We start from the raw sequence: 26,709 nt of genomic DNA on the forward strand, positions 1-26,709 counted from the left end.
TATTGCTAAAACAAATGTCATAAAAATTCATAGTGTAGTATGTCCAACAAAGATATAGTATATTATGTTGAAAAAATTAAAAGTTATAGAATATGTCGAAAAAGTCGAAAAAAGTCATAGTATAGCATGTCGAAGAAAGTCATAGTATAGCATGTCGAAAAAATTCAATAAAGTCATAGTATAGTATGGCGAAAAATGGCGAAAAAAAGTCATAGTATAGTATGTCAAAAAAAGTTATATTAGGCTATAGCATGTCAAAGAAATTCAAAAAAGTCATAGTATAGTATGTCGAAAAAAGTCATGTTGAAAAAGTAAAAAAAAGTCATAGTATAGTATGTCGAAAAAAGTCATAGTATAGCATGTCGAAAAAAGTCATAGTATAGCATGTCAAAAAAAGTCATAGTATAGCATGTCGAAAAAATTCAAAAAAAGTCATAGTATATTATCTTGAAAAAATTTGAAAGAAGACATAGTATAGTATGTCGAAAAAAGTTATATTAGGCTATAGCATGTCAAAGAAATTCAAAAAAGTCATAGTATTGTATGTCGAAAAAAGGCGAAAAAAAGTCATAGTATAGCATGTCGAAAAAATTCAATGAAGTCATAGTATAGCATATCGAAAAATGGCGAAAAAAAGTCATAGTATAGCATGTCTAAAAAATTCAAAAAAGTCTAGTATGGCGAAAAATGGCGAAAAAAAGTCATAGTATAGTATGTCAAAAAAAGTTATATTACGCTATAGCATGTCAAAGAAATTCAAAAAAGTCATAGTATAGTATGTCGAAAAAAGTCATGTTGAAAAAGTAAAAAAAAGTCATAGTATAGTATGTCGAAAAAAGTCATAGTATAGCATGTCGAAAAAAGTCATAGTATAGCATGTCGAAAAAATTCAAAAAAAGTCATAGTATATTATCTTGAAAAAATTTGAAAGAAGACATAGTATAGTATGTCGAAAAAAGGTATATTAGGCTATAGCATGTCAAAGAAATTCAAAAAAGTCATAGTATTGTATGTCGAAAAAAGTAATAGTATAGTATGTCGAAAAAAGTCATGTTGAAAAAGTCGAAAAAAGTCATAGTATAGCATGTCGAAAAAATTAAAAAACGTCATAGTATAGCATATCGAAAAATGGCGAAAAAAAGTAATAGTATAGCATGTCAAAAAAATTCAAAAAAGTCATAGTATAGTATGTCGAAAAAAGTAATAGTAAAGCATGTTGAAACAAATCGAAAAAACGTCATACTTTAGTATGTGGAAAAAACGTCATAGCATGTCAGAAAAATCAGAAAAAAAAGTCAGTATAGTATGCCGAAAAAGTCGAAAATAAGTCATAGTATTTATTAAATCATATAGTACTTTATTAAAGTAGTGTCACACACAGGTATCATGAAACCAGGTTTTATTGTATTATGTTAAGAAGTTTCTGTCTTGTGTGACTGTTATAAAGAAGTAAAAACATAACACATTGAAAAGAAACACATTTTTATTCATGTACAAGTGTTACACATTATTGCTTAAACAAATGTCATAAAAATTCATAGTATAGTATGTCCAACAAAGTTATAGTATAGTATGTCGAAAGATTTACAAAAGTCATAGTATATTATGTTAAAAAAAAGTAAAAAGTCATACTGACAAAAAATTAAAAAAGTCATAGAATATGTCGAAAAAGTCGAAAAAAGTCATAGTATAGCATGTCGAAAAAAGTCACAGTATAGCATGTCGAAAAACTTCAATAAAGTCATAGTATAGTATGTTGAAAAAATTCAATAAAGTCATAGTATAGTATGTCGAAAAAAGTCATGTTGAAAAAGTCCAAAAAAGTCATAGTATAGCATGTCGAAAAAATTCAAAAACGTCATAGTATAGTATGTCGAAAAAAGTCATAGTATAGCATGTCGAAAAAATTCAAAAAAGTCATAGTATTGTATGTCGAAAATAGTAATAGTATAGTATGTCGAAAAAATTCAAAAACGTCATAGTATAGTATGTCGAAAGAAGTCATAGTATAGTATGTCAAAAAAAGTCATAGCATGTCGAAAAAATTCAATAATGTCATAGTATAGCATGTCGAAAAAATTCAAAAAAAGTCATAGTGTAGTACCTTGAAAAAAGTCATAGTATTGTATGTCGAAAAAAGTCATGTTGAAAAAGTCGAAAAAAGTCATAGTATAGCATGTCGAAAAAATTAAAAAAACGTCATAGTATAGTATGTCGAAAAAAGTCATAGTATAGTACGTCGAAAAAATTCATAGTATAGCATGTCGAAAAAATTCAATAATGTCATAGTATAGTATGGCGAAAAATGGCGAAAAAAAGTCATAGTATAGCATGTCGAAATAAAAAAAAGTCATAATATAGTATCTTGAAAAAAGTCATAGTATAGTATGTCGAAAAAAGTTATATTAGGCTATAGCATGTCAAAGAAATTCAAAAAAGTCATAGTATAGTATGTCGAAAAAGTCATGTTGAAAAACTCGAAAAAAGTCATAGTATAGAATGTCGAAAAAATTAAAAAAACGTCATAGTATAGTATGTCGAAAAAAGTCATAGTATGTCGAAAAAAGTCATAGTATAGTATGTCGAAAGAAGTCATAGTATAGTATGTCGAAAAAAGTCACAGTATAGCATGTCGAAAAACTTCAATAAAGTCATAGTATAGTATGTTGAAAAAATTCAATAATGTCATAGTATAGTATCTTGAAAAAAGTTGAAAAAAGTCATAGTATAGTATGTCGAAAAAAGTCATGTTGAAAAAGTCCAAAAAGTCATAGTATAGCATGTCGAAAAAATTCAAAAACGTTATAGTATGTCGAAAAAAGTTATATTAGGCTATAGCATGTCAAAGAAATTCAAAAAAGTCATAGTATAGCATGTCGAAAAAAATTCAAAAACGTTATAGTATGTCGAAAAAAGTTATATTAGGCTATAGCATGTCAAAGAAATTCAAAAAAGTCATAGTATAGAATGTCGAAAGAAGTCATAGTATAGTATGTCGAAAGAAATCATAGTATAGTATGTCGAAAAAAGTCATAGTATAGCATGTCGAAAAAATTCAAAAAAAGTCATAGTATAGTACCTTGAAAAAAGTCATAGTATAGTATGTCGAAAAAAGTTATATTAGGCTATAGCATGTCAAAGAAATTCAAAAAAGTCATAGTATTGTATGTCGAAAATAGTAATAGTATAGTATGTCGAAAAAATTCAAAAACGTCATAGTATAGTATGTCGAAAGAAGTCATAGTATAGTATGTCGAAAAAAGTCATAGCATGTCGAAAAAATTCAATAATGTCATAGTATTGCATGTCGAAAAATTTCAAAAAAAGTCATAGTGTAGTACCTTGAAAAAAGTCATAGTATAGTATGTCGAAAAAAGTCATGTTGAAAAAGTCGAAAAAAGTCATAGTATAGCATGTCGAAAAAATTAAAAAAACGTCATAGTATAGTATGTCGAAAAAAGTTATATTAGGCTATAGCATGTCAAAGAAATTTAAAAAAGTCATAGTATAGTATCTTGAAAAAAGTTGAAAAACGTCATAGTATAGTATGGCGAAAAAAAGTCATAGTATAGCATGTTGAAAAAAAAAAGTCATAATATAGTATCTTGAAAAAAGTTGAAAAAAGTCATAGTATAGTATGTTTAAAAAAGTTATATTAGGCTATAGCATGTCAAAGAAATTCAAAAAAGTCATAGTGTAGTATGTCGAAAAAAGTCATGTTGAAAAAGTCGAAAGAAGTCATAGTATAGCATGTCGAAAAAATTCAAAAACGTCATAGTATAGTATGTCGAAAAAAGTCATAGGATAGAATGTCGAAAAAAAAGTTATATTAGGCTATAGCATGTCAAAGAAATTCAAAAAAGTCATAGTATTGTATGTCGAAAAAAGTAATAGTATGTCGAAAAAAGTCATGTTGAAAAAGTCGAAAAAAGTCATAGTATAGCATGTCGAAAAAATTCAAAAAAGTCATAGTATAGTACATCGAAAAAAGTCATAGTATAGTACGTCGAAAAAAGTCATAGTATAGCATATTGGAAAAAGTCATAGTATAGTATGTCGAAAAATTTGAAAAAAGTCATAGTATAGCATGTCGAAAAAAATCAAAAAAGTTATAGTATAGTATGTCGAAAAAATTTGAAAAAAGTCATAGTATAGCATGGCAAAAGAAATCAAAAAAGTCATAGTATAGTATGTCGAAAAATTTGAAAAAAGTCATAGTGTAGTATGTCAAAAAAGTCACGTTGAAAAAGTCGAAAAAAGTCATAGTATAGCATGTCGAAAAAATTCAAAAACGTCATAGTATAGTATGTCGAAAAAAGTTATAGTATAGAATGTCGAAAAAAAAGTTATATTAGGCTATAGCATGTCAAAGAAATTCAAAAAAGTCATAGTATTGTATGTCGAAAAAAGTAATAGTATAGTATGTCGAAAAAAGTCATGTTGAAAAAGTCGAAAAAAGTCATAGTATAGCATGTCGAAAAAATTCAAAAACGTCATAGTATAGTATGTCGAAAAAAGTCATAGTATAGCATGTCGAAAAAAGTCATAGTATAGCATGTCGAAAAAAGTCATAGTATAGTACGTCGAAAAAAGTCATAGTATAGTACGTCGAAAAAAGTCATAGTATAGCATATTGGAAAAAGTCATAGTATAGTATGTCGAAAAATTTGCAAAAATTCATAGTATAGCATGTCGAAAAAAATCAAAAAAGTTATAGTATAGTATGTTGAAAAATTTGAAAAAAGTCATAGTATAGCATGGCGAAAAAAAATCAAAAAAGTCATAGTATAGTATGTCGAAAAAAGTCATAGTATAGAATGTCAAAGAAATTCAAAAAAGTCATAGTATTGTATGTCGAAAAAAGTAATAGTATAGTATGTCGAAAAAAGTCATGTTGAAAAAGTCGAAAAAAGTCATAGTATAGCATGTCAAAAAAATTCAAAAACGTCATAGTATAGTATGTCGAAAAAAGTCATGTTGAAAAAGTCGAAAAAAGTCATAGTATAGCATGTCGAAAAAATTAAAAAAACGTCATAGCATAGTATGTCGAAAAAAGTCATAGTATAGTACGTCGAAAAAAGTCATAGTATAGTACGTCGAAAAAAGTCATAGTATAGCATATTGGAAAAAGTCATAGTATAGTATGTCGAAAAATTTGAAAAAAGTCATAGTATAGTATGTCGAAAAATTTCAAAAACGTCATAGTATAGTATGTCGAAAAAAGTCATAGTATAGCATGTCGAAAAAAGTCATAGTATAGCATGTCGAAAAAATTAAAAAAACGTCATAGTATAGTATGTCGAAAAAAGTCATAGTATAGTACGTCGAAAAAAGTCATAGTATAGTATGTCGTAAAATTTGAAAAAAGTCATAGTATAGCACGTCGAAAAAAATCAAAAAAGTTATAGTATAGTATGTCGAAAAAATTTGAAAAAAGTCATAGTATAGCATGTGAAAAAAAATCAAAAAAGTCATAGTATAGTATGTCGAAAAATTTGAAAAAAGTCATAGTATAGAATGTCAAAAAAAAGTTATATTGGGCTATAGCATGTCAAAGAAATTCAAAAAAGTCATAGTATTGTATGTCGAAAAAAGTAATAGTATAGTATGTCGAAAAAAGTCATGTTGAAAAAGTTGAAAAAAGTCATAGTATAGCATGTCGAAAAAATTCAAAAACGTCATAGTATAGTATGTCGAAAAAAGTCATGTTGAAAAAGTCGAAAAAAGTCACTATGACTTTTTTCGACTTTTTCAACATGCTATACTATATAGCATGTCGAAAAAATTTAAAAAACGTCATAGTATAGTATGTCGAAAAAAGTCATAGTATAGTACGTCGAAAAAAGTCATAGTACAGTACGTCGAAAAAAGTCATAGTATAGCATATTGGAAAAAGTCATAGTATAGTATGTCGAAAAATTTGAAAAAAGTCATAGTATAGCATGGCGAAAAAAATCAAAAAAGTCATAGTATAGTATGTCGAAAAATTTCAAAAACGTCATAGTATAGTATGTCGAAAAAAGTCATAGTATAGCATATTGGAAAAAGTCATAGTATAGTATGTCGAAAAATTTGAAAAACGTCATAGTATAGTATGGCGAAAAGACATAGTATAGCATGTTGAAAAAAGTCATAGTATAGGATCTTGAAAAAAGTCTTAGTATAGTATCTTGAAAAAAGTTGAAAAAAGTCATAGTATGTCGAAAAAATTCAATAATGTCATAGTATAGTATGGCGAAAAATGGCGAAAAAAAGTCATAGTGTACATATAGCATGTCGAAAAAAAAAAAAGTCATAATATAGTATCTTGAAAAAAGTTGAAAAACGTCATAGTATAGCATGTCGAAAAAATTCAATAATGTCATAGTATAGTATGGCGAAAAAAAGTCATAGTATAGCATGTCGAAAAAAGTCATAGTATAGTACGTCGAAAAAAGTCATAGTATAGTACGTCGAAAAAAGTCATAGTATAGCATATTGGAAAAAGTCATAGTATAGTATGTCGAAAAATTTGCAAAAATTCATAGTATAGCATGTCGAAAAAAATCAAAAAAGTTATAGTATAGTATGTTGAAAAATTTGAAAAAAGTCATAGTATAGCATGGCGAAAAAAAATCAAAAACGTCATAGTATAGTATGTCGAAAAAAGTCATAGTATAGAATGTCGAAAAAAAAGTTATATTAGGCTATAGCATGTCAAAGAAATTCAAAAAAGTCATAGTATTGTATGTCGAAAAAAGTAATAGTATAGTATGTCGAAAAAAGTCATGTTGAAAAAGTCGAAAAAAGTCATAGTATAGCATGTCAAAAAAATTCAAAAACGTCATAGTATAGTATGTCGAAAAAAGTCATGTTGAAAAAGTCGAAAAAAGTCATAGTATAGCATGTCGAAAAAATTAAAAAAACGTCATAGCATAGTATGTCGAAAAAAGTCATAGTATAGTACGTCGAAAAAAGTCATAGTATAGTACGTCGAAAAAAGTCATAGTATAGCATATTGGAAAAAGTCATAGTATAGTATGTCGAAAAATTTGAAAAAAGTCATAGTATAGTATGTCGAAAAATTTCAAAAACTTCATAGTATAGTATGTCGAAAAAAGTCATAGTATAGCATGTCGAAAAAAGTCATAGTATAGCATGTCGAAAAAATTAAAAAAACGTCATAGTATAGTATGTCGAAAAAAGTCATAGTATAGTACGTCGAAAAAAGTCATAGTATAGTATGTCGTAAAATTTGAAAAAAGTCATAGTATAGCACGTCGAAAAAAATCAAAAAAGTTATAGTATAGTATGTCGAAAAATTTGAAAAAAGTCATAGTATAGCATGGTGAAAAAAAATCAAAAAAGTCATAGTATAGTATGTCGAAAAATTTGAAAAAAGTCATAGTATAGAATGTCAAAAAAAAAGTTATATTGGGCTATAGCATGTCAAAGAAATTCAAAAAAGTCATAGTATTGTATGTCGAAAAAAGTAATAGTATAGTATGTCGAAAAAAGTCATGTTGAAAAAGTTGAAAAAAGTCATAGTATAGCATGTCGAAAAAATTCAAAAACGTCATAGTATAGTATGTCGAAAAAAGTCATGTTGAAAAAGTCGAAAAAAGTCACTATGACTTTTTTCGACTTTTTCAACATGCTATACTATATAGCATGTCGAAAAAATTTAAAAAACGTCATAGTATAGTATGTCGAAAAAAGTCATAGTATAGTACGTCGAAAAAAGTCATAGTACAGTACGTCGAAAAAAGTCATAGTATAGCATATTGGAAAAAGTCATAGTATAGTATGTCGAAAAATTTGAAAAAAGTCATAGTATAGCATGGCGAAAAAAATCAAAAAAGTCATAGTATAGTATGTCGAAAAATTTGAAAAAAGTCATAGTATAGTATGTCGAAAAATTTCAAAAACGTCATAGTATAGTATGTCGAAAAAAGTCATAGTATAGCATATTGGAAAAAGTCATAGTATAGTATGTCGAAAAATTTGAAAAACGTCATAGTATAGTATGGCGAAAAGACATAGTATAGCATGTTGAAAAAAGTCATAGTATAGGATCTTGAAAAAAGTCTTAGTATAGTATCTTGAAAAAAGTTGAAAAAAGTCATAGTATGTCGAAAAAATTCAATAATGTCATAGTATAGTATGGCGAAAAATGGCGAAAAAAAGTCATAGTGTACATATAGCATGTCGAAAAAAAAAAAAGTCATAATATAGTATCTTGAAAAAAGTTGAAAAACGTCATAGTATAGCATGTCGAAAAAATTCAATAATGTCATAGTATAGTATGGCGAAAAAAAGTCATAGTATAGCATGTCGAAAAAAGTCATAATATAGTATCTTGAAAAAAGTTATATTAGGCTATAGCATGTCAAAGAAATTCAAATAGTCATAGTATTGTATGTCGAAAAAAGTCATGTTAAAAAAGTCATAGTATAGCATGTCGAAAAAAGTCAGTGTAGTACGTCAAAAGTCATAAAACGTCATTTTATTTCATTATTTCGAAAAAAGTCATAGTATATGTCGAAAAAATTCAAAAAAGTCATAGTATAGTATGTTCAAAAAAGTCATAGTATGTCGAAAAAAGTCAAAAAAGTCACAGTATAGTATGTCGACCAAAGGAAAAACAAATCATAGTATAATATGTCGAAAAAAAGTCGAAAAAGTAACAATATAGTATGTTGAAAAAAGTAAAAAAAAAAATCATAGTATAATATGTCGAAAAAAGTCATAGTATAGTATGTTGAAAAATGTCGGAAAAAAGTCATAGTATAGTATGTTGAAAAAGTAAAAATAAAATCATAGTATATTATGTCGAAAAAAGTCATAGTATAGCATGTCGAAAAAACTCAAAAAAAGTCTAGTATAGTGTGTCAAAAAACTCAAAAAAAGTCTAGTATAGTATGTTGAAAAAAGTCATAGGCTGTAGCATGTTGAATATATCTAAAAAGTCAGTATAGTATGTCGAAAAATGTCATAATGTAGTATGTCAAAAAATTCATAGTATAGCATGTCGAAAAAAGTCATAGTATAGTGTGTCGAAAAAAGTAAAAACAAATCATAATATGTCGAAAAAATTCAAAAAAGTCATAGTATGTTGAAAAAAGTCGGAAAAAGGTCATAGTTTAGCATGTAGAAAAAAGTCATAGTATAGTATGTCTAAAAAAGCATAGTAAAGCATGTCGAAAAAAGTCAGTATAGTATGTAAAAAATAATCATAGTATAGCATGTCGAAAAAAGTCATAAAAAAAGTCATAGTACCCAACTATTTTATATTATTGGATGTCCGTTACATTGAAGCCATTGTCAAATGAGTTGATACAAAGCTAATTAAGCTCAACAAAACTCAACAAATTTCTCAGTATGGCTACGTTTAAAAAATGGGGTAGTCTGTCGACTTTCGCATGCAGAAGACCGAATGAAGATAATTATCTCTTCCGAAGAGTCCATCATGTTTTTTTAATTCTAGAAACTGCATGAAGGAGGGGTGGGGGTGGTGCGCGATCACTGAAGGCTTGTATCATGTGGATGCAATGACAGTGTTGTCATTACTTAGAATTCCTCATGGGGGAGACAGAAACTATGCACTATAGCTTTAAAAAGGTCATAGAATAGTATAAGTCCTAGTATAGTAACTCATAAAAATGTTTATAGTGGTTTGTATGTTAGACATCATTGCTAAAAAAGAAAAAAGTATGTCATAAAGTCATAGTATAGTATGTCAAAAATAAGTCATAAAAAAATGTTCTAGAAGCCATAATAGTACATATTGGCATTACCAATTAGATTTCCTGTTTATTGTCCTAATATAATGTAATAATGTTTGATAAACATCGTTATATGTGAAATTCTCTATTTCCTTTCTTCCTGCCCAGGCGACAGTGACAGCACAGCAGTAATTGCCTGCTGCTGCTGGGGTCTCCTTTACGGCACCCAGGGGGTCCCTGAAGGCAACTACTCCAACCTTGAGTACCAGGACCGACTGGAGCGCAGCGCCGAGCAACTCTACGCCCTGTCACACGCCCCGCCACAGCCTGCTGCTCAGTATGTCCCGCACTGAGGGGAAACTAGGCCAAACATTGATGTAGAGCTAACTGGCACACTCGGTAGTACATCAATCTAGAGGGCTGTCACTGAGCCACAAAGTGTGGTGTCATACTTGCCTGAAGGGTTTTAAAATCAATTGGATCAGGCGATATCTCAAGTGTCCAACTTCTCTGTGGAACTTTATTCCCCATTACATCTTTTCTTCATTAGGTGGTCTCAACTTTATTTTGATCTGTAACTATAATATTGACAAAATTCCCCTCAAACTTGCTTCTTTTCATTAACAAGAAGGCCTGGTCTTTAATCTTCAAACATCATTTTAGTCCCCAAAGATTTTATATTTGGAACACTACATATGTTTTATTCAAAAATAGATCAATTTTTTTAAACAATGGTTTGATAAGGTCAGTCAATTATTTTAACCAAGACGGTAAACTTTATTCTTATTCTGAATTTCTTCAGCAGTATGGTATCCCGGGTTCAGGATTCATACGCATTTTAACCAATACTTTTCGGCAAATTTCCATGACTGTGTATTCCTGAAAATGTCGAAATTATACAATAAAAATAAAAATCTGTGTTAAAGTTTACCCTCAGAGGTTTAACAATAAAATGAATTACAATTTATGTGGTTCATAGTGGGATTCGTAATATCGCGCCCCGAATAGAACGTTGAGGTTAGGACGACGTGAAATACATTTATTAATCACATATTATTATGCTGTGTTAAAAAAAAAATTCCATGACTTTTCCAAAACTTTCTGGGTCTTTTTATGTTTCCAAAACCTTTCCAAGCCTGGAATTTGCATTTTTTAAATTCCATAACTTTTCCAGGTTTTTTCAAAACGTATGAACCCTGCCTGTTACTCCTATGGAGTTTTCGATGCTATCCCCACAGATGTAATTGCACTTTTTAGAGGTTTTAAGGCTGATGGTAATCTCCCTGTTTTAGGTAATGTACTTGATACTGAGGTTGGTAGAAGTTGCTTCTCTCCACACTGTAAGAATATCAACAAAATAATTCGACTTTTTCTACATGACATCATTAGTACACCCTCTTTATCACACTGGTCCAGCTTTGTTGGAGATATATGTTGGGACAAGGTCTGGCGTCTGCCGCATAAGTTTTTTCTGACTAATAAAGTCAAAGAGATTTCTTTTAAGATGCGTCATAGGTTTTACCCAACCAACCACTATTTACAGAAACTCAAAAAAGGCATTAATGTAAACTGTACATTCTGTGGGAATCAAAGAGAAACTCTTGTGCATTTATTTTGGTTATGTCCTCATACTAAATTACTTTGGAGTAAACTGTCTCGATACTTAGCTGATCTTATTTACCCTGAATTCTCCTTGTGCTGGGAAAATGTACTTTTTGGTTTCATTAACTTTGACACAAATCTCACCGCTCAATTTTATTTAATCAACCTAATTTTAATTTTGACCACTCAATTTTATTTAATCAACCTGATTTTAATTTTGACCAAATTTTACATCCATAAGTCCAAATTCCAAAATAAAACACCTAACTTCATAGACATTAAACACTATATGTTATACTATTTTTTTTTTAAGAAAAAACTGATGTGGTTGTTTTTGGAGCAAAAGAGGAATGATTAAAAGTCAACGCTCAGCTTAAAATGACTGTTAAAAACAATAGACAAAGTCAGAAATCTGGGTGTAGTCATGGACTCAGACCTGAATTTTAACAGCCACATTAAGACAATTAATGTCTCAGCAGGATTTGGAAAAACTCCATGCTTTTATACACTATGAACCACCCAGACCTCTCAGGTCATCTGGGACAGGTCTGCTTGCTGTCCCCAGAGTCTGAACTAAACACAGGGGGAGCAGCATTTAGTTTTTATGCTCCACATATCTGGAACAAACTCCCAGAAAACTACAGGTCCGCCGCAACTCTGTTGCCATTCTTTAAATAATTGTTAATTTCTTATACTGCACTGTCAATTTTATTCTTGTCTTTTATCTAGTGGTATTTTTGAACAGATAACAGACTAAGCCTTATAGCGACGGCTATATTGTAGGTAACAAGAGTACAAAGTCACATGTTCCTGTGGGGACGTGGTGGATGAGATGGTAAAGAAATATGATCCTGCCTGGTTGTTTTATCGTTTTTAACTGCTCTTTAATGTTTTATGCAAGGCACTTTGAATTGCCCTGTTGCTGAAATGTGCTATACAAATAAAGCTGCCTTACCTTGCCTATATATCTACTATATCCTGTTGCAGTAATAAGAAGGTTGTTAGAACACACACACTATTTGTACTTTTCAAATGCTTTATGTAAATTGAGTTGTTTTTTCTTTTTATTATTGTATCTCCCTGGCCTCTTTGTATTGTATTGTATACACTTGTGGCTGTATACCTGTTATGTGCTTAATAAAACAAAATAATAAAAAAAAGACTTGCCTGAAGGGGAAGCAGAGTGCCCCACTAACCCAAACAGTCATTTCTGCCACAAGGACCATGTGCCTCACGAGACTGGTGTATAAAGAGGGTTCCCCCTATTGACCATTTTAAATTAACATGCAAAATTGCACTGAGTGGAACAAATCCAAGCTAATGTGTAGAGAATACAAAAAGTCCCCTAGGAGGTAATTACTTTGTTTTGTCAGCCTGACATAATCGCAAATGCTTATCAAGCTTCAAATTAAATGTGCTCTTGTTATTGTCTAATAAATAATCAATTCTGTCTCATTATAGCTGATACTGTCACTTCATGCAGTGCAGAGCAAAACTGTAACTAATAGTCATACAGCACAATTAATGATGCAATAAATTAAACAAAGCTTAGAAGTTGAGTTGGAAACTTTATTTTTTTGGTCATTGTTGTTTTAATATTTTTTTTTGTCTTGTCTATTTTTTATTAATTATATTTTCCTACAGGAGAGAAGAAGCAAAGGGGTGGTTTTAACTAATGGATCGAGTTAAAAAAAGGAAAATGATTTGCTAAAAATCCCCTCTTAAAATCCATCCTTTCATGCTGTATTCACAAGAATCCCGTGACAGTCTTTTTCCCATTTGTGTCATGGTACCTACAAAACCCCACGAGGCTAAAAATACACTGCTGGAAGATAAAGTGTCTGCTGCTGTGTTTCATCCGTGTTTTTTCCTCTCCGACTGCTCAGCAAGGTGCCTTATGTCTCTGAAATGGGAAGAAGTTGGAGAGAAGAGCAGGATGGCAGCCGGGGTTTGGTGCTGCTGCTGTCGTCTGCCACCTTCATCATTAGCATTAAAAACGTCCTCCTCGTCTGGGGCTGACAACGAGGTTTGTACACATGAAGACCGTTGCAGCAATAGAATAATATGCTGTGAGACTTTTTGTCCTCTTCTCTCCTCTGTACGGTCCTGTCAGTTTGTTTATGAGTCGCATTCAGTCTGGGCCTCGCATCCAGCAGGCAGTGTGGATGTTGGGGCTCATTCCTAAGAACAGTTTGGGAAGTGGGGAGGAGGGCAGATGAGGTTTAGTTTCCAGGCTGATGGAAGGGAGCAGGGTGCGTTTGTACCTGCATTGCTGTGGGAGACAAACCGAAAACAACTATAAAAGTTACACTTTACCACAGATAGAGAATCAAGGGATAGACTTTACTCGGCATTATGTGTACTCGTACCTTGTGGATGTCCTATGTAAAAGTGTTGGTGTGCTCCTTGCTGTGGTCCATGCTGGGGGTGCTGGGGCACTGAGCCGGGGCCCTGCTGAGGAGGCGGCTGCAACATCACTAACTGGGGCTGACCGTGGCTCCCCGAGTGGTGGGGACCCGACATGGCTCCCTGTACATGGGCCTGCGGGGTCAGGAGATTGACAAACCAAGTTTAGGTGCAAAATTGTTTTTTTTTTCTCTCATTTGCAGTGATGCACGAAAAGGAACTATAACCATACAGCAGGAAAAGTAGCAGCACTGTGAATCCATACCTGTGCTATCTGTCCCAGGGGATATGTTTGTGGGATGCCCTGGTGGCTGTGGATGCTGTAGCCCTGAATGGGGTAAGATCCTTGTGGAGACGTGTGGCCCGGCGGCATGTTGGGTGGGGTGGGTGCTGACAGGGGACCTGAGTGGTACAAGGACTGGGGCTGTGGGCCTGACTGGGTGTTCTGAAAAGAGAGATTACAACGTTGAAAGGTTAAAAGAGCCAATAAATGAATCACAATAACTGTGTGCCAGAGGCTGGTTTCTCTTAAAAATGTGGCCCATAAAAAGACCTGAAGACCAGGCTAAACAGGCATCTCCTCCCCAAATGAGAGAAAGTAGTAGTGGGCTTTTGCACTTCTCTTGACCTCATTATGGTGGAGGCTTTTTGAAATGGGCTAGGCTTGTCTACCTACAATATAATTCATGTATACATCCAGACTTTGGAGGATCCCGCCACTAAATTGGGACACAGCAAATATGTTTCAGTATATTTTGGTGTTTCTCACCTGTCCAGGGCTAGGTGCACCATGCTGGGGAGGGGGCTGGTTGCCTGTCGGAGTACTGGAGGGCTGCGGCTGATGAACTGCACCCGAGTGGTGGGAGAAGGACTGTGGCGCTACACAGGAAAAAGAAATACTTAGTGTACAGTGTTGGGAGTAACGCGTTACAAAAGTAACGCAATTACAGTAATGTATTCCTTTTTGGTGTAACGCAGTAATATAACGCATTACTAATTAAATTTCGGTAATATTATACTCGTTACAATCTCAGTAACGCAAGTTACAACGCATTTTAACGCAACATTTAGTGGTGCATTGGTTTTTTTAAGAATTCACCAACACCGCGACACATTTCTTCACAGAAAAAAAAAAAAAGCCGTATTATTTTCCTGTCGCTGTATTCGATGGTTGAGATGACTGCAGAGACAAATACATTTGCGAGATGGATATTATTTTCAGGAGTTATTACGCTGCGTTGAAGTGAGCTGTCCTGTTTCTGTTCCTGTGGTCAGAACCAGAGACAGTACGGACAGCATGTATGTCCCAACAGGTGACGGTACGTCAGCGGCTGACAGATATAAACATGTCGGGAATTAATGTTGAGGCTTGCTACACGTAAATATCATTGCATTTTTATCAGCCGTGGAGAGTAACTCTGCCTGTAGTGGAATGGCTTCAAATGATGACCAAAAACGCTTGTCTTTTACTGTGACCATTTACTGTTCAATATGTTGCAGTTTTACAAACAAGAAAGTGAACAACTTGAGCCTGACGGACATGTTGCTTCTCAGTAAGCTAGCAGACAACTTCCGTGTAGCTTACTTCAAAATAAAAGCACTTCCTGTGACGGTTCGCAGTAAAACTAAATTACTGTTAAATAAGGTTGTGTAGGCTACCTTTTCACAAATCAGCTGTAAATCAAGTACTGTAAATAATGTTAATAGTGAGTTTTAATCACACTATAATTGAACATTTCCTTTAGAGTGTTTTAACCTAAACAACATGAATTTCTTATTGAAGTGCTATAAACAAACATTTTACAACAATGCCGTACTTTTAATTAAGTATTTTCATTTTCTCCTACTTGCCTATTATACGTTTTACTTACCTATTTTGTATAGCTTTAGTTACTTTGCATATTTATATTAATTATACAAAATATGAATAATCTATGATGTATTAAAGTGGATAAAGAGGAGACTTTATTGATCCGGTGGTGAAATTCACAAGCTAGCTGCCAAATCAAACTTCCCTTGTTATTTTGGTGAAAGTAACTCAAAAGTAATGCAAAAGTAGTGTAACGCATTACAATTCAGAGACAGTAATATTGTAATATAACTAATTACTCTCAAATGACAGTAACTAGTAATCTATAATGTATTACATTTTGGAAGTAACTTGCCTAACACTGTTAGTGTAAAGAAAGCTTTACATCATTATTTTACTGTCAATATATTGTGAGATTATTTAATGAAAGTATGGGATTTACTGATAGTGATTATCAACAACAGTTTCTGGAGCATTATCAACAGTGGAGTGCATACCCCTTGTATAGAGATCAGTCCCTCGAGGACTTCGACCAATCACCTCGAATTTGGTGCGACTTGCAATTTTGACCAATCACCGCAACTTTTCCGCAAATTTTTACCAATAACCTGAAGTTTTCCGCGACTTCAACCAATCACAGCAGTCCCACGTGCACTCTGAGAGCCAATGACCAAGCAGGATTGAGAACGGGTTGATCATTTCCTTGTTTGTGATATGAAGACGAGAAGTGTGTGTGACTCGAACATCTCACATTTACCAACAAAACGTACAGCGAAAGACCGTGCAAAACATTTCAGACCGTCCTGCCAACCTGTATACATTTTAACATCAATGTAGACTGTAACGATTTAAAAGTCGCTGAAGTTGCTGCTGTTTCAATCCTGGCTGTCGGCTCTCTGCAGCAGGTGGGGCTGCGGCTCCGTTCCCCCCGCGACTGACGCTTGCACACACGCTTGCACACACACAAACACACACACACGGTGGATGCAGGAAAAAAAGGAGATGAGACGACACGATGACCTAAATTGAGGACAGCTGCGCTTGTTATTGTAAGTGCAATGATAAGTTAAAGTCAGTACTTTATCAAACCGTATGAATGTGTGTCCCAGGCCAGCATAGGAAATTAACAATGTAAAGATCAACAAGCCACAGACACATATGTTCAAATTTGATTAATTCAATAAATTATTATGTTTTGTCTTAAATCCACCAGCCATTTTCATATTATACCAACATTTGCAGCATCCTGAGCTTCTTTGGTATGGTTACTAGGAAATCTCAGCCCAGAGTAGTTTTATTCTCCCCAAAACAAGTTTCCTTTTTATTTTTAAAGAACTATACAAAAATAAAAATCGCAACTTTTTTGCAACTTTCACTGTCTCCCACAACTTCATTGCAACAAACATACAAAAGACATTGCAACTTTTATCGCAATTTTTTACAAAAGCTCCCGCGAAATCAGGCATTTTGGGCCGCAACAATCTCAAAAAAAGGCAGCGAAATCCTGGAGGGACTGAGAGATATTGCGTGTTTTGCGTCAATCACTTTGCAGGTCTGGTTCCACTCACCGTAGATGCCCTGCTGTGGTCCCTGAGATCCGTCTCCCTGTGCAGAGAACTGGGGGCCTCCTGGGGGTCCCAAGGCTTGTGGGTGTGGACCCCCACCTTGACCTATCATCCTGGCTCCACCTTGCAGCATGGAGTACATAGGCTGAAGAGGGGGAGAAAGGAGATGAACAAATAAGCAGATTTTTTAAATGTAATTTTTTAAATGCTGGAGATAAAGATAAACCATGTTTATTTTAGTGCGACTGCAAACAGTCTCCTAACCATTTAAAACCTGAACTAAAGGGGTTAGAGGATAGACGTCCTACCTGTCCAGGATAGGGTGTCATGGCCTGGATGACCTGCTGCTGGCCATACTGCTGTGGGTTGTACTGAAGGTAGGACTGAGGGTAGGGGGATGCTACCAGCGGGGCCCCAGCTGCTGACGCTGCTGCTTGCAGCATGGGCGGTGCCGAGGTACCATGGTCAGAGCGCTGACCCACTATTGAGCCTGGTGGAGGCAAAGAATTAGCAAGACGACAGAAACATGAGACAAAGACAAAGACACAAGGGGTTTTTAAATTATTTTGTTAAGCAGATGTCAGTGCACTGTTGTGTTGCAGGTTATAGCTATCTGGCTTTGACAAGAGCTGAGAGAACATTCATTTTAGAAGCAATTTGCCAAAATTCAAACTACAAATTAAAACCACAGACATTCAGCACTGGAGAGAAATGCATTGATTTTACCTTTGGTCCTGGGGTATTTTCCCTGGCTGACTGTAGACATGGTGTACTGGTACATTGGCGGGGGCTGAAAAGACAGAAATGATTAAGAAGTCAACTCAAGAAAGACTGTTGCTGCATTGTGAGGAATACATTTAAAGCTAAAACAATTAGTCAATTAAAAGAAAATAAATTGGCAATACATTTTCATCATCAATTCGTTTGTCACTTATTTTCAACTTCTCCAATGTTATTATTTTCTTTTGGTCTTCTATGATAGTAAAAAGGAATGTCTTTGGATTTTAAATTGTTCAACAGACAAAACAAGACATTTGAATATGGCACCATGAGCGCTGGTGAACTTTGATGGGCATTTTATATTATTTTTTTACTTTTTATAGATTAAATGATTTATTGAGCAAGTTATCAGCATAATATAATAATATTAGTATAATATGAAATGATAATGTAATAAATAAGTGTTAGTCGGATCCCTAAATAAATTTAATAAAAAACTGGACGCTTTCTCATCAGAAATTTGAATTATACTCCTATGTGGCTGGTCAGACCAGCTGTTGTGCTACACTTGTTTTTAGTTTCCATATCTTAAAATGACACTTGTAGTAAATATGCAAATACGTTTATGTAAATAAGTTTATTTGCTCATGTACCTGCACAGGATGGATCTGTGATACATAGGAGAGGTAGGGGGTGTTGTACAGTGGTCCCTGTCCGCCTGGGTGCTGAAGGACCACGGGGCTTGGAGGAGTTGGCCGAGGTGGGGTGGGCGCAGTGTTGGGCTTCGTCTGTACGACAACACAACCAGAGGAAAATAAAATCTGCATGTCACTACGTTAATCACAGTGGTTTCAACACATTTTATTATTCAATATAAGAACATTTTCTACATGTATTACAATAAGTGAAATAAACCGTGCCAATGGGTCTTTGGCTATTATATATATATGCTGCAATAAGTATTTGCACCAACCAACATTTTAATATTTCATCTTTTTTTTTTTACTTTTGTGCATAGTTTATGTCATGAGAATAGCTTGACACCTCTTTAATACATTCCCTGATTACTAGTGCCATCTAAATACTATTCCAGCATTTTTCACATGTCAAGGATGTAGCAGGAATAAATTGGCTTACCATAGGCATTTGAGGTTTGATAGGGTTGAACTCTTTAGCGTTGGGGTTTAAGGTTGATTTCTTTACTTGGCTAGAAGATAAGAAAAAAAATGTTTACAAATGACAATCACAATGACATAAGTAAGCTAACTTGAATGGTTTATGATGAGAAATCTATTTTTGAAACTCACTCTGCCACGCCCTCTGTCCGCTCCGTTGACTCAGACCTGGCATCGTCACTTCCCGGGGTCCTGGCTGGCTGCGGGGTGGCTGGTGAATGCCTGTCTGAAACGGGTGCTGTTGTGGCGCTTGTTGTGGCACCAGGTGTAGTTGTGGTGTCCTTGGTGGTGTCCTTAGAAGGGGTTGGTGAAGGCTGAGGTTGGGGGTGGGAAGGACTGGGAGCTGGAGTCTGAGCTTTGGGCTCTGATGCAGGGTGAGTGTCTGATGGCGAGGGTTTGGTTGCACCAGCGACCTCACTGATGGCAGGTGGGGTTGCTGCTGCTGGGGAGTTGGAAGAGCTAGAGCTGCCTCCACTCGGCTGGAGCTGCAAGAAGAGCGGAAGGTGAGGATTGAGTCATTAGGAGATGGCAAAGAGATAAATGTAGTCTAATGGCACATGAATTCATAAGTCATAATTAGACCTTTTGATCTGGAGAATATAAATGATTTTACTGTAATGTTAAGTTACCAAATCTAAGGAGCAGCCAATAGACACTAGGCAAGTGTCCTTGAGAAGCAGAGAACATGTCCAATAAAACGGGCAAGACATGAGAAACAGCTTCCACCAGGGCGACAGAAAAAAAATCTTACTACAGTAATTAGTCACACACTGCAAATTAAATAACCCAATTATAGAAACCAGTCCCAAATGTACAACTCATTTTTACACTAAGAAGTGCTGCATACAGAGTGAGTAAACCTTCAATATCATGTGAAACGTGTTAATGGTCACAACCAAGTGAATGAAACAGGAGTTATTTTTTAAAGAAATTGTCTAACATCAGTGATGTCCCAGGTCAAAGCCTCTTGATTGGTCACAGATTGTCTAATTTCACGATTCATGGAAAGGGAACTGAACTCTTACTCTGAATTCATCTCGAAATTTCCGCAGCTCTGACTCAATCTGCAACCTTTGCTGAACCGAGGGAACTGGTGGAGGAGAGGAAAAAAAACGTTAATGAACATCAAAACATTTGGAAACTGCAAACTCAAGGAATGTTGTCAAAAACATACAAGGCATGTAACTACGCATAAGTGTATATCCTCTGATTTATGTGTCCAGCTAAATTAAAAGACTTCCCAGTTTTTGGCTGGTACCAATTTGAAGACACACACACACACACACACCTTTACTACTCTTGCCGTCCTCTGTGCAGCTGGGGCTCTCTGCTGAGCGTTCTTTTGCAGCTGCGACAAGGATCTCATTCACTGTAAAGACGAGACACATGGTAAACTAATTAGTTGCAGTGCTTCATTAGATTCCACCTTCAATACCTGTAGCTTACTGCTACGAGGTGACGGTCTCATTGAGGCAGATACAACTCATGTAATTATAGAAAAATGGTTTTGACTTTGATTTCAAACTGTAAACTATCAAACAAAAACAGAATTCAGACAGCACCATCGACAGGGAAGAGAGGGGCGGGGCCAGACGTCTTCTGGGCAGGCAGGGATACAGACGATGTGTCCAAATAAGGTGTGTCCTGGGAAGAACCAGATTTAGGAGAGCGAGTAGCTGCAAGGACAGGACAGGGGAAATTGAAGTTTTAGGCAAGATCAATCAATAATACAGAAGAGGATTTCTGTAACAGCAATTGACCGAATGTACCTGTAGACTGAGTGTGTGAGTTTAAAGTACGGACAGTTCTGCTCGACTGTGGAGGTCTTTGGCTCTTGGGAGATGTTCTGATAGAGACTGAAAGCCACAAAAAAAATCTCCTTACAGTTTTTCAAAATTCATACTGCCTTATCAACATGCAAAGATGCTGTTTCAACACACAAGTTCAAACACTTACCTCCATTAACAGGCCTGCCAGCTTCAGACAGTGAGTGTGGGAGTGAGTGAGAATGAGGGACTGTGTGTCCGTGTGGAGCAGGGGGGCTGACTGGGGATGGGGCAGCGGAAGCAGAGGCTGGCGTGGGTGCTGGTCCCCCTGGAGATGCAGGTGTGTACGGGCTCGCAGGGCCAGAGTTCGGCCCTGGGCTTGGGCTTCCCTGGGGGTGGTGGGAAGTGTAGGCCCCACCTCTGCCTGACAGAGGGCTGTTTCTTTCTGAGGGCGAGACGCCAGACTGGGGACCAGTGGCAGAGGGCAGTGGGGGTCTGGGGGAGGAGGAGGATGGAGGGTTGGAGCGATAACCTCCACTTAGACGGTTGTGGGGTGGAGGTCCCCCAGGACCTCTCTCAGCTCGCTCCCGGTTCATCTCTCTCTGACGTTGAGGTAATGGAATGTACTTGCCCTCCCTGAAAGAGAAAGATAATACGTCACACACAGGGGCAACATATAGGTGATACGAGAAATACTACACTATCAAAACTGACTGGTGCATAGAAACATGATGAAATTTGAGGTTCAAAGTTTATTCAACAGTTTAACTGGGGGATTTGTTATCTATAATCTACAATACAACAAAACACTATTTTTCTACATGCCCAACAAACGAGCGGCCCCTCTCACCTGGTGCTGGCTCCAGGACTGTCTCGGCCCCTTTCGCGCTCTCTGTCACGGGGGCTCTCACGGCCCCTCTCACGATCGTTGCCATCCCGCACCACAGCACTGTATTTGTCCTCCTCGCTTTTGCCCTCATCATTTTCAAGGCCCACACGATGGCGATACTGGGGGCTGGACTCAATCTCACTGGCCAGGCGAGCGGCGCGTGCCTCCCTCTGCCGATACATGTCAGAGTTGCCCTTCTCCAGTGGCACACTGGTCAGCGGGAGAAAGGTGGGACAAAGAAATAAATTGAGGGTACAGAAACCTTTAAAAAACTGTTGATGAAGCTAAAACTTAAGTTTGTGTCAAATGTGTAAATCATAGTGTCACAATTATTGAGACTTCGTGGTATAATGATGATGATCTTATGACCCCAACAAGATTTTTTTCATTTAGTGAGCTGGTAAAGACTAAGCGTCTTACCAAAGGACACTTCCTTGTGATGGTCGACTTTCATCTATACATCAAGCTTGACTAATATCAAATTATATGCAAGGAAGACATGGTATAGTGCATGTTAAGAAAAAGAACTCAAATGAAACTTTAGGTTAATCTTGATCAATAAGTAAGATATATATTGTCTAACTGCTTAAATTACACTCTTACATGGTATGATTGCCGTTTGATTAACTTAATTACCACAAAATAAAGATGCACATATATAAATACATAAAATAATATTTTTTCAGGACATTACCTGTGTTTTTTCTGCAGTGTTTGGCTTATCTTAGAAATAATACATCAATAATTCCTGACGGCAAAGAATCCATATGAAAACTTACGTATACATGGAAAGGCTGGAATCATATGTTGACGTGACTCCATATTTTACTTCATTGAAACGGAACATCTCATTGGCATCCCACCCATTGGACTAAAAACAATATATATAAAAACAAAAGAAAAAACAGGGAGATTAATGGGGTAGTAAGTTAATCAGTACTTTAAAATAATGCTAATTTAGTACATCAGTTTGATTTCTTGTAGCATCTCAGATAAACAGTCATCTTGTTTCAAAGGATTGAAGTGTGAATAATCAACTAAAAAGGAGGCTGTATGTATGTAGTATGACTGAGGGTGCATATTATTATACTATTTGAGTCCAAAGGGTATTTATATCATTAGATGTTAGTTGGTGTTTCTGTGCATTAAAGAGACAGAGTGACTCACTGCATCATTTTCCAGATCGTAACTCTCTCCATTGCTGTCTCCTCCCTCCCATCTCTGCAAAACCTTCTCTTTGTGTTCTCCATTGACGCGAGTGGAGCTGATGGCTGTGTCTGTGAAGGTGTCTAAAATTCAAGACAAAAAAAAAAAAGAAACATTCTCAAAGTGTTTCATTTGGCAAGACTTGTCTACAGCCTGCATTTGGGTCTCAAAATGTTAAACCATGTACCTGTATGTTTTAACCATATTGCAGAAAATTATCTTCTCTCCCCCTATACCCCATGATATCAAAAAGACAATTCAAACCAGTCAAGCCTAACAAAACCATTTACTATAAATCAAGGACACTCTAAGCATAAACAAATGCTTACTTTCACACAAAGCCCCCTTTTCTTTTTCAGGGGGAACTATATGTCTTTGCTTAAATGCATTGCAGGTCTGTGAAGAACTTGTATTTGTTACTTTTTCCCCCAGTGCCCTGGCCAACTGTGTGTGTGTGTGTGTGTGTGTGTGTGTGTGTGTGTGTGTGTGTGTGTGTGTGTGTGTGTGTGTGTGTGTGTGTGTGTGTGTGTGTGTGTGTGTGTGTGTGTGTGTACCTCTGGTGGCATAGTTGAGGTCAACATCTCTGCAGATCATAGTCACCAGGTCTGAGGGGCTGAATATCATAGTATCAGTGATCTCCTCCCTCCGTGGCAGAGGTGATGTTGAGCTCTCCTCCTCACTGCGTTTGTGTACAGCATCCACAGCCAACTCACACTACAGACCAAACATTAGGAGGGCAAAAGGAAATTTGAGTACTGTGTGAACTTGCAGAGCAGGACTTAAACAACGTAAAGGCCATATTTTTCCTGGACACAAGTTTAACATTACGGTGTCAGGGTTACTTGCAGTGCTTCATTAAATTGGCAGAGTGAAGTGAATGACTGTGTGCTCAACCTGAGCTTCTTACCCGAGAACTGAGAGTCTTGAATATGCCTTCAAATACACTGCCATTCTTCACTCTTATGTCACAGGTGGAACCCTGAGAGAGAGAGATTTTGTTTAAAAACTTATTTAACCAGAAAGGTTAGTCACAAACAAATTGTTATTTATATACGATAAAGTGATACTTCCAAAACTGGAACAGCATTTGTGGATTAATTATACATATTTTGTACACAGTATTCTGTGCCCATTTTCAGGGGTAACTTTGACACAGAATGTACAGCCTGCCTCTTCACAAACAAAATAATTTCGGTTTCGCAGTCAGATGGAAAAAGGATTTTAACCAGCGATTTTCTGCCAGCTGCTGTAACCCTTCACTGCCTGGGACAGACACAGCAGATCACGAAATAGGTAACTTCACAGTTAGGTACGTTACATCTTACCTCTAACTATTATGGTACATGTCAAAGGGAGTGAAGCAAGCCACTCCTTTTCTAGAAAAATTACCCTGGTCTGAGAAGAACATTGATAACAAGCCAAATGCCTTACCACAACAGCTGTAAGGAAATGAAGCATTCTGGCATTGTTGTACACACCCTCGAACACCTGCACATGGGAAAAGGTAGTAAGTATCCATCAAATCAAGTTTCACAAGAAGTTTGTAAGACATGATATAAAAACATCACATAGTGATATATTTAAGGGAAGAGGGTTTGATACATTAACCACTACATAAAATTAGGAAGTTCATTCCAAGGGCAGGGCAGGGCAACACCAACACAATCCTTTCATACAGGAGAACCACTTATGACGTACTCTCCTGAAAGGAGGTTTAACCCACAACCATTCATATGGACCGTCGTCACAGGATTATTCCTGGTCGTTAGATTAAATTGTAGTTTCGTGCACACCACATTTTTACATCAGTGATGTTAGTAAACACAGGAGTCAAACATCCTTATATTTTAAATTATGATCACTTGAGATTTCCCATCTATATTTTCAAATCTTCAATTATGTATGTTATTACACCTTAAACACGTCAAGAAGGCGATGATTGGGACTTAAAGATGAGACATTTCTTCAATTTTGCCTCTTAGTTTTTAAACCTTGTACAAAATATGTTGTGTTTGTTTGCTGGCCAACTTTACTGAATCCGGATACTCACGGGAGATGACTGGAATGATGGCTTTGCAGAAGTTCGATTCCTGTGGAAAACAGCACAGTTGTAAAACATGTTTGTCTGTTTAGAAACAGGAGGAGTATAACTTCAATGCCTGTCAAGGCAGTGTCACATATCCACATAAACAACATAGTTAGATAAGAAGTTGACAAGCTTAACTTGCAGGTCTAACAAGTTCCCAAAACAACATTCCTACTGCACTGAAAATCTCTACAGTGCATACCCATTATGAATGTATAACTTACAGATACTGTCAACCTTTCTTGTGTAGTGCACATGCCACCTTTGTGGCTTAGAGTAAAAATACTGGCATCAGAACAGAGGCATTTTTCAAGGGAGGTAATGTGTAGTATTATTTTCAATTGGTTAACATCTCAAAACATATCAGTTTACTTATCCCTTTAAAATAGATCACACTTAAAATAAAGGAATAGGGAAAGGCATAAAATGCACACATGGGATGGTATCACATAGACGGTTAGAAAACAAAGACTGAGACGAAGCTGGCAAGAGTTCAGTAAACAGCTCAAGGATTTAGACCACATGACATAATACTGGCCATAAAATTCGATGTTAATTATAATGATTCTATAACAGAATTTTCTTGGCTACAAAACGTGTTGTTGTAAAATTTTACATTTTTCAATCATCAACGTCCCTTCGCTTGCACTGACAGGCCAGATAAACTTTACATAGCGTGTATGCCGATTTGCTGCTCACTGCTTTCACCAAACTTAGACCCACCTCACTTTTTTGTCTTCGATTCAATGAGGGCGTTTTGATTGGCCCAGAAACATTGTCAATCTAACATGAACTAATCTCATTGGAGAGAAGCTCCATTTCCGAGACAGACCCACTGAACACACAGCGCCTTAACCGGTAGGCCTCCAAGTCATAGGACAATCCCCGGACTGTCCTGACAGGAATCGCCCAACCCGCTTACCTCCCGGCCGGTGTCCTGTTGCCACTGTTGATGCCGCTGACTGGGGAAGACATACCGGCGGGGCCCGAGGTTCCGTTAGACGCTTTCCTCCCTCCTGAGCCGGGTTGCTGCTGTTGTTTCAGCATTGCGAAGCACAAGGCTTAGACACAACCAAGTGTAATCTAATTTATAAACACTGATAACTCTCGATGTGAAGTTGCTTTGAAGCAAACTATCTTTAGCAATATCACCTGTCCTGAGGAGCGCAGAGCCGGTGTAGCCTTAGTAAGACCGGCTATTGTAGCTAACGTTACTCTTGCTAACTGAATACCAGTCGCTTGTGGCCTAAAATGTAAAGGCAAAACACCTCGCTATTTAAATTAAAGGTGACATATAAGTTAACTAATTTCACCTGACTATCTACTCTGTAACCGCAGTCGTTATGTCAAAGCAATATACTTATGAAATGACACGAGTTTCCGTATAATTATGTAGCAATAGCTGGCTAACTTAGCATTAGCTAGCTTTGATCCTCCAGCTCACTTCGGGCGATTTCCCTCCGAGGTTTACTTTCTTCTCTCTGTCGCGTCGCCTTAACTCCGGCACCGCCGACCCTTCCGTTAGAAATAGAGGTCTTGGCGTCACTGTCAGTTGCCTTAAGAAGTTGATTTCTTCAGGTTTCTTACTGAAAACCTGCTGCGGTTGGTCAACACCACCTCTCGGTAGGTTCACTTGACTCAATCCGCGCGCGGCTGACTGGAAACCGGCTGAAAGGGGGAGGGGGCGTTGACATGCGCGTGCGCCTTTGACCTACTAGGGAGCGCGCGTACGTTGAATAATGTGTGCATTGGATCGATATTTGATTAATCCTGATTTATC

The 26,709-nt window shown here is 36.1% G+C and overlaps 2 protein-coding genes across 5 annotated transcripts in view; one reads left to right on the plus strand and one right to left on the minus strand.

Annotated features, from left to right (window-relative positions):
• The window catches only part of adprh (ADP-ribosylarginine hydrolase), a 31,444-nt gene extending 18,587 nt beyond the window's left edge, over positions 1-12,857 (plus strand). Inside the window, exons 8-9 of the mRNA XM_031314741.2 lie at positions 9,873-10,167; positions 12,481-12,857. Coding sequence (XP_031170601.1) covers positions 9,873-10,057 — 185 coding nt within the window. The 3' untranslated portion in view covers positions 10,058-10,167; positions 12,481-12,857. The remainder of the gene's footprint in view (positions 1-9,872; positions 10,168-12,480) is intronic.
• On the minus strand, positions 12,240-26,591 carry LOC116060954 (ataxin-2-like protein). Of its 4 annotated transcripts, none has more exons than XM_035997203.1 (24): positions 26,374-26,591; positions 25,852-25,961; positions 24,894-24,933; positions 24,275-24,331; positions 23,751-23,822; positions 23,398-23,557; positions 22,805-22,926; positions 22,417-22,508; positions 21,599-21,847; positions 20,939-21,384; positions 20,752-20,838; positions 20,545-20,658; positions 20,271-20,351; positions 20,008-20,072; positions 19,115-19,467; positions 18,945-19,014; positions 18,461-18,595; positions 17,814-17,877; positions 17,396-17,577; positions 17,091-17,232; positions 14,482-14,591; positions 13,978-14,157; positions 13,676-13,847; positions 12,240-13,578 (listed from the first exon to the last, which is right to left on the minus strand). In XM_035997203.1, the coding sequence occupies exons 2-24, from the start codon at positions 25,902-25,904 to the stop codon at positions 13,529-13,531; spliced, it is 3,096 nt and encodes a 1,031-aa protein (XP_035853096.1). In that variant the 5' UTR covers positions 25,905-25,961; positions 26,374-26,591; the 3' UTR covers positions 12,240-13,528. The 4 variants fall into 4 exon arrangements, with proteins under 4 accessions (XP_035853096.1, XP_035853095.1, XP_031170597.1 ...); XM_035997202.1 differs by having other exon boundaries at positions 26,082-26,579; XM_031314737.2 differs by having other exon boundaries at positions 12,240-13,487; positions 25,852-26,580.
• Between the last annotated feature and the right edge of the window lie 118 nt (positions 26,592-26,709).

This window comes from Sander lucioperca, chromosome 22 (assembly GCF_008315115.2).
Source record: "Sander lucioperca isolate FBNREF2018 chromosome 22, SLUC_FBN_1.2, whole genome shotgun sequence".
NCBI classification, from domain to species: Eukaryota; Metazoa; Chordata; class Actinopteri; order Perciformes; family Percidae; genus Sander; species Sander lucioperca.

What these genes read in the sequence shown, in the direction of transcription:
- LOC116060954 (XM_031314737.2), bottom strand. Translation starts at nt 25,976, where the DNA reads ATGCTGAAACAACAGCAGCAACCCGGCTCAGGAGGGAGGAAAGCGTCT. An exon ending in AGTCCTGGAGCCAGCACCAG is followed by an intron (nt 21,385 to 21,598) that starts GTGAGAGGGGCC and finishes TTTCTCTTTCAG; the next exon opens with GGAGGGCAAGTACATTCCAT. An exon ending in TGACACCCTATCCTGGACAG is followed by an intron (nt 17,233 to 17,395) that starts GTAGGACGTCTA and finishes CCCCCTCTTCAG; the next exon opens with CCTATGTACTCCATGCTGCA.